The sequence below is a fragment of the Sinocyclocheilus grahami genome, unplaced genomic scaffold (genome assembly GCF_001515645.1).
Source record: "Sinocyclocheilus grahami isolate Dianchi unplaced genomic scaffold, SAMN03320097.WGS_v1.1 scaffold2932.1, whole genome shotgun sequence".
NCBI lineage: Eukaryota > Metazoa > Chordata > Actinopteri > Cypriniformes > Cyprinidae > Sinocyclocheilus > Sinocyclocheilus grahami.
The window spans coordinates 10,476-18,012 of NW_015508105.1; the positions used below are offsets into that span (position 1 = coordinate 10,476).

General features: G+C 38.1%; 2 protein-coding genes across 2 annotated transcripts in view; both read right to left on the reverse strand.

Annotated features, from left to right (window-relative positions):
* Positions 1-35: 35 nt before the first annotated feature.
* LOC107575831 (stonustoxin subunit beta-like) lies at positions 36-4,455 on the reverse strand. Its single transcript, XM_016262154.1, has 4 exons — positions 4,445-4,455; positions 4,265-4,345; positions 4,140-4,186; positions 36-721 (listed from the first exon to the last, which is right to left on the reverse strand). The coding sequence occupies exons 1-4, from the start codon at positions 4,453-4,455 to the stop codon at positions 162-164; spliced, it is 699 nt and encodes a 232-aa protein (XP_016117640.1). The 3' UTR covers positions 36-161.
* A 46-nt stretch (positions 4,456-4,501) lies between these two features.
* Positions 4,502-7,537, reverse strand: part of LOC107575832 (ribonuclease inhibitor-like) — a gene marked incomplete at its 3' end in the record, with an annotated part of 12,878 nt that continues 9,842 nt past the window's right edge. The window contains exons 2-3 of the mRNA XM_016262155.1: positions 7,248-7,421; positions 4,502-4,655 (exon numbers count right to left, since the gene is read on the reverse strand). Coding sequence (XP_016117641.1) covers positions 4,502-4,655; positions 7,248-7,421 — 328 coding nt within the window. The remainder of the gene's footprint in view (positions 4,656-7,247; positions 7,422-7,537) is intronic.

A 7,537-nucleotide genomic window follows, 5' to 3' on the forward strand; every position in this document is an offset into this window, starting at 1 on the left:
TGTTTATTAAAGATTCAGAACAGTGTGTCTGATCTAGATTTATAACTTCTGGAGGACAATGACAAACTGATTACAAATAAATGAATACAAATGTAACTATGTGAGATTTGATGAGTTTGTGTGCATGTGAACATCAGAAAGAGGATTTACAGAGAGTCTCTCTATCGTTTAATATCACACAGAGACACTGAGGAATTATTATAAACCTTAAACCCAGCACAGAGAGGTTCAGTGAATGTGGTGTTGAATGTGTGTAAGTGTGTGAGTGTGTGTAAGTGTGTGAGTGTGTGTGTGTCAGAGACGCTGTAGAAGGACAGAGAGCCGGCCGACACGTCCAGATACACTCCTGCTCTATTAGAGGATGAACGGACAGCAGGTATATCAGTGTAGTTATTATTGTGACGGACAGTGAATCTGTTATCAGAGCACCACAGACTCCAGGATTTGTCATTGAATCCAAACTCACAGTCTCTCCATCCTCCTTTCCTGTTGATTCCTTTATATGACACTGATATAGCAGCCTTATCTCCGCTCCATTCAGCCTCCCAGTAACAGCGTCCAGTCAGCCTCTCTACACACAGAACCTGAGGAGCATCATCAAATCTCTCCGGATGATCAGGATACGGCTGAAGATCTTTCACACGTGTGATCTTCCTGTTCTCATCAGACAGCATGAGTCGAGTGTTTGCTGTGTTTGGATCCAGTGTGAGATCACAGGCCCCTGAACACAAGAAGAGAGAAACATCAAGAACAACACAACAGTGAAGATGTCTGTGTGTGTTTACAGCTTTGACTGTATTTGCAAAGTCCAAACGGTCCTCACTATTCACAAATGTCCTCACTATTCACAAGTGTCCTCACTAATATAGTGAAAGCTGTGTTTCAGTGTTAAAGTGTAATGGTAGCAGTCGTTCTGCAGCAGCGGCTCGGTTGGGTTCCCGCTGACAGACGCTGCTTTCAGACGATCCTGTGTGTGTTTGTGTGTCTGTGAAGAGCATCAACGCTTTCTATTTACAGTGTGTTTCTGCAGCGCTGATCACTGTAGCCAATCACAGATGTGTTTGTTGAGCGCGTGAACACAACGGCCAATCAGAGGCGTTTATTCAGAACACAACAGTGAAGATGTCTGTGTGTGTTTACAGCTTTGACTGTATTTGCAAAGTCCAGAATATCCTCTCTATTCACAAATGTTAGGAGCGATAAACGCGTGCTTCTGACGCAGCTGAAATCAACCGCACACTCACACAGCTAATGAAAACATCAACCTTAGAAATAAACAACCGTAACATTGAGATTATGCCGCTGAATACAGCGAACCCCAGTTGAAACGCATACACGAGAATGCTTGTTTCATTTAATCTTGTTCTCATGGCCTTAACTATCGGCGTGTCCTCAGAGCGATTAATTAAGTGGCATGATCTAGACTACGTGTTGCTCCAGCCGTATGAACACAGATGCGTAAATGCTAGAGATGTAACGATTAACCGCGAGCCGGTTGAAAATCAATTCAAATATGTGACGATTCAAATCGGTTGAGATGCTAAACAAATCGCGATTCATTTAGGGGTAGTTTATGAATCCATGTCTGAGGGGAACTTACTGTCTTTAGAAAAGTTTAGATGCAGGGCTCTACGGTGCGACCATTTCAGTTGCATTTGCGACTGAAAACTACTGCGTGCGACTATGACATTTTTAGGAGCACCAGTGTGACTGACCAGATAATCATCATACATATCTCACCAATCCTTCATAAGCAAAATGTAGACGGAGTAAATAAGAGATTCATCGCGCAGTGTAGAGCTTCGTTGATTGATGAGTGACAGCTTTTAATGACTTTTAAGGGAGTTTGTAAATGTGATACTGATTTAATACAATACAATTCAATAAACAAGAAGTTAATATTAAGTGACTTACATTGTCTGACTATAACACTATTGTCTGATTTTGCTCTATTTCGTGTTGAAAATAGTTTAAACTGTTGTTTTACAGGTATTTTGTGCAGTTTTACAATCAAACACCTTCACTAACTAACAATTTTAATTCTAATTTAATTTAATTCTATTTTGTTTTCTTGCTGAGCAAAACTGTTCTCTATTAGGAAGATATTTCGGTCACCTGAGCAAAAACATTCTTTAAACCAGAGCTGCACAGCGCACACAAAAGTGTGTAACTTTTAACTTTAATGTGCTGTTTATATTTGATTTGACTCTTGATGGAAATAAATGATGCAGATTTTAGGTTACCTGAGAAAACATTTTCTACACTGCTGTGTTACCATGAAATTATATTAAAAAATCATTGTAAAAAATCTCATGCATATAATTATATTATATTATACTATATTATTATACTACTACTATATACGTATACTACGCATTATACTACAACGAATCTACATCCCCTTCAGAAGTCTGAGATCCGCTAGTGAGCGACGCCTCGTGGTACCATCACAGAGAGGCTCAAAATCACTGTCCAGCACATTCTCGTTCACTGTTCCCGGCTGCTGGAACGATCTTCCCACCGCTATCCGGAACGCTGAATCCCTGACAATCTTCAAGCGACAGCTGAAAACTCATCTCTTTCGAAGCTACTTGACTTCATCATCATCATAAAAAAAAATTATTAAAAAAAAAACAATTATATCTCTTTATTTATTCCTTCTCTTTCTAGCTTGTACTTATTTGAACAATGTCTAGAAACTTGGTATTACAAGCACTTCGTGTGTTTGGCTCTTTAAGAAGAATCGCTTTATGTATCCCCCAATTGTAAGTCGCTTTGGATAAAAGCGTCTGCTAAATGACTAAATGTAAATGTAAAATGTAAATGTATAAAACACTCAATCAAATGTCTTTCCCAACTCATTCTTGTGTGGGATATTATTTCTTCTGCGCGCAGCTTAGAGGGAACATTGGTCATCAGCAATACATTATTAAGAAGCTAGCTTTCATTAACTGCTATTTTATAATTATTTGCTGCAGCTTTCTGATATTTTGGCATCTGTATTGTGCCAATAATATGTTCCGATTTTTTTAGGTCAATATAAAGAAAATGCACTGAACTGTGTTTTAGATCCACAGAGACATCAAGAGTTAGTTATTAATTTTACATGGCAGTGCTGTGATGTTCTGAAAGATTTAACAATTATGCAGATAATATTTTGACTGTCATTCAGACACACATAGAATCAAGACACACATCAAGAACCAGCGCATGAATCTCAACAATAGTGACAAAATATTCTGATAAACAGATCAACTCTGAATGTCACAAAACAACCTTCTAGATTCACACAAAAGCTTTTTGTTGATTGTCACTATTGTTGAGATGTAACATTAATAACTAACTGGAAATACTGAGAGATCAGACTCTGAATCAGCCTCTTCTGGTCGACTAACGATTGGTCAACTATTAGGGGGCAGCCCTACATTCAATAAATATAAATCCTAATGTATTAAAAGAAAGATATTTCCACATGACTCTAAAGCTGAATCCACATATTACTGTTATGTAGTGACACTATTTAAATCATCTTTGTGAGCAAAGTGACCGGCACTGCTAACTAGTTAAAAAAGACTGATAAACTGGACAAATCATGTTTCTCTGTAAATCTAGTGTTTTGCACAGGTTTCTGTGATGTCTGTTTATGGCACAGAAGATATCATTAACCTGAGAGAAAAAACAATGAACGTCTTTGAGATGAGTTCACACAACCAAGTGTGTGTGTGTGTGTGTCTGTGCGCGTGTGTGTCTGTGTGTGTGAGAGAGTGTGTGTGTGTGTGTGTGTGTACCTGGTATTTCTCACGTTATGGGGACCAAATGTCCCCACAAGTATAGCAATACCAGTAAATTTTGACCTTGTGGGGACATTTTTTTGGTCCCCACAAGGAAACAAGCTTATAAATCACACAGAATGGAGTGTATTGAAAATCTGAAATAGCACAAAGTCTCCTGTAAGGGGTAGGTTTAGGGGTAGGGTTGGTGTAGGGCAATAGAATATACGGTCTGTACAGTATAAAAACCATTACGCCTATGGAGAGTCCCCACTTTTCACAAAAACAAACGTGTGTGTGTGTGTGTGTGTGTGTGTGTGTGTGTGTGTGTGTGTGTGTGTGTGTGTGTGTGTGTGTGTGTGGACCTACACTTTCGTGGTCCTGCTGTCATCCTCTTCTCTCCTCCATGATCCACACTATAAACACACAAACACACACAAATGTAGATCTGCATCATTCACACACACGTATGTCAGTATTAGTGTAGGACATACTTGAGTATCTGCAGTTTATAGTTTGGATCCTGCAGTTTGTGTTTGAGCAGCTGGACTCCTGAGTGTCCTGGGTGATTGTAGCTCAGACACACAGATCATCTACAGACACACACAGATCATCTACAGACACTCACAGATCATCTACAGACACACACAATAAGATAATCTACAGAAAAACACAGACAGATCATCTACAGACACACACACACACACACACAGAAGTATCTGCAGCTGACAGTTTGGACTCTTCAGTCCATCAGAAATAAACTTTACACCAGAGTTCTGCAGGTGACTGTTACTCAGATCCAGCTCTCTCAGGACACAGTTTGAGGATTGTAGAGCTGATGACAAACTCTCACAACACTGAGCAGAGAGATCACAGCCAGCAAGACTGAAAGAGACAAGAACACACACATCAACAGTCAGATCATCTACACACACACACATCAACATTATGACCCGCTAACTACATTCAATTCAACTCAATTACACTTTATTGTTGGAATCTCTACCAAAAATGGTCTTGCATCTCACAGCGTGTACTGTCTCACATTAATACACTTCCACACCAATTAATAACCAAACAGTAAAATAGACATAACTTAATACAAAAAAACAACAACAATATAAATACGTAAACACACAGCTACAGTGCATTAGTATAGTCCTTTCTATATTCCAGAGCCCAGAGGCCTACTTAGACCCCCAATTCTGATTGATTAATTTTACAGACTGATAAACAAAGAATTTACATAATCTGTTCAATCTAGCAGAGGCAACTCTAAGCCTTGTGTTTGAAGGCAAAAATGGATATTCCTCATACAAAATGTGAGAAGGTGTGCTAAAATGTGCAATGATATTTCAAAAAATAAATATACAAAAAGACATTACAAAAATAAAGCTCTTAAAACTAAATTTGCTTTGAGAAGTTAATTTAAAACTAAACTAATTTTTTTGGCTGCTACTATTCATGGCAGTCTGGGTCTCTTTCAGACATGCAGGGCTAAGTGCTAAGAATCTTTTCCAAATTACAAGCAATAGCAGACACAAGACACAAATGTAGTCAACAGTGCTTTTCAGGTTTTTCAGGTAGCTCTAAAAGAAGTTTGCAGGTACAGAAATGAATAAAGTAATAAAATGTAAAATAGTCTTCATAGTCTTCTCACACAGCTGTCCCGAGCGTTATACCCTCACCAGGTGAGGTTCAGTGAGAATGCACACAGCTGTCCAGAGCGTTATACCCTCACCAGGTGAGGTTCAGTGAGAATGCACACAGCTGTCTGAGCGTTATACCCTCACCAGGTGAGGTTCAGTGAGAATGCACACAGCTGTCCCGAGCGTTATACCCTCACCAGGTGAGGTTCAGTGAGAACGCACACAGCTGTCCCGAGCACATTTACAAAACACTTATCCAGCAAGTTACTCTTCTTTGTTTGCCCTTTTACATACTGCTTAAACCCCAGCATTGTTATATCCTTAATATATTATAGTATAGTGTAGTAAATACATATAGTAAAAAATTTACAGTTCAGATACAAGTTTTCACAAAAACAAAAAGGTTAATAAAATGATAAACTTTACATTTCAGCCTTTAAAGCATTTAAGAAAATGGATGAGTCGAAAGTATTAATCACTATATTAATTTAAACAATTATTATCAATAAATTATTATATAAATTAAATAACAAATTAGGGGTTTACGACATTGACAAAAAAAACGATATCTCGATAATTTTCTGGGATTTTATCGATAACGATAATTAGAGGATATTTTGCTGAGTGTGTTAATGTGCTGGTATCTTAAGGGCTTCCGTGGACAGCTGACTCTTGAAATTAAAAAAATATATATTTTTTTTTAAAAAGAATCAAGTTTTATGGGCATTTTTACCTTTAAGCCATTTGTTCTAAAAGTGTGCATCATCTTTTGAGTCAAATTCTAATAATAAAAAACATATGGGCTGTTACCGAGCAAATGAAAGCGCACTCTAATGTACAGGCACTAGTCTAGACTTCACGTAATGTATGCGTGCACTCTGTAGGTGTGTTTTGAATGGTTTTTGCAAAATACTCAGTCAAATCGCACATCGTTAAAACAACAATTGCGATATTATCGCAGACGATATATATCGCACACCCCTAGCTTTAACCCTCTGGTGCTCCTTTCTGTCATTTGGGCTGTTACCAAGCAAATGAAAGCAGTATCAACTAAATGTATCTTTGTAATGCAGAGGAAACACAGAAGCTGCATCTGAGAGGCGTTTAGATGCATTTACACACTGTTTAATGCAGCTCAGAGGGACATGCAATACTTTAACCTGCAGTTACAAATGCATTAATAATGTTTTGATATTTTAAACATAAAACATTGAAAACTCATGTTTGAAATTATTTTTAAAAAAATTAAAAGATACTTTAAATGTGAAATTAAAACCGCCAGTAGGTGGCAGCAAGTCACTGTTAATGAGGGAGTCATTGTGATTGAACCGAGGTGTGTTTTGTTTGCTTTTCACAATGTACTTGATAATGTCGAATCGCACATCGTTAAAACAACAATTACGATATTATCGCAGGCCATATATATCGCACACCCTACTGTTTAGACTTTTATAATGCATTGTCTTCTTATCGATCCACCAGTTCACATTTAAAGCTCTGTGTGTTTGCAGGGTAAAAACATGGGTCGATTTTCACATTTGTCTTTCCATATCCACATTTAAGACCTCCTAAAATCATAATTAAGACTTTTTAAGGCCTTAAATTTGATACAACTAAATGTAAGACCTTTTAAGACCCCACGGAAACCCTGATAAATAACCACCACCAGAACACATCCACATTCCCTGAGCAGGTAGAAATGTCTCAGAGCCAAATACAAAATCTCCACATCTGTGTCACAAATCCTCCCATTCACTTTATACTGACCACACCATCAATAATTTATATAGACACAGATCCCACATTATCTCTTATATGTTCTTAATACCTCAGTATCTGCAGCTGACAGTTTGGACTCTTCAGTCCATCAGAAATAAACTCTACATCAGAGTCCTGCAGGTGACTGTTACTCAGATCCAGCTCTCTCAGGACAGAGTTTGAGGATTGTAGAGCTGATGATAAACTCTCACAACACTGAGCAGAGAGATTACAGCCAGCAAGACTGAAAGAGAGCAGAACACACACATCAACAGTCAGATCATCTACACACACACACACTCACACACACAGTCAGATCATCTACACACACACACACTCACACACACAGACAGATCATCT

What these genes read in the sequence shown, in the direction of transcription:
- LOC107575831 (XM_016262154.1), bottom strand. An exon ending in TATAAACTGCAGATACTCAA is followed by an intron (nt 4,187 to 4,264) that starts GTATGTCCTACA and finishes GTGTGTTTATAG; the next exon opens with TGTGGATCATGGAGGAGAGA. An exon ending in GACAGCAGGACCACGAAAGT is followed by an intron (nt 722 to 4,139) that starts GTAGGTCCACAC and finishes TCTTGTGTTCAG; the next exon opens with GGGCCTGTGATCTCACACTG.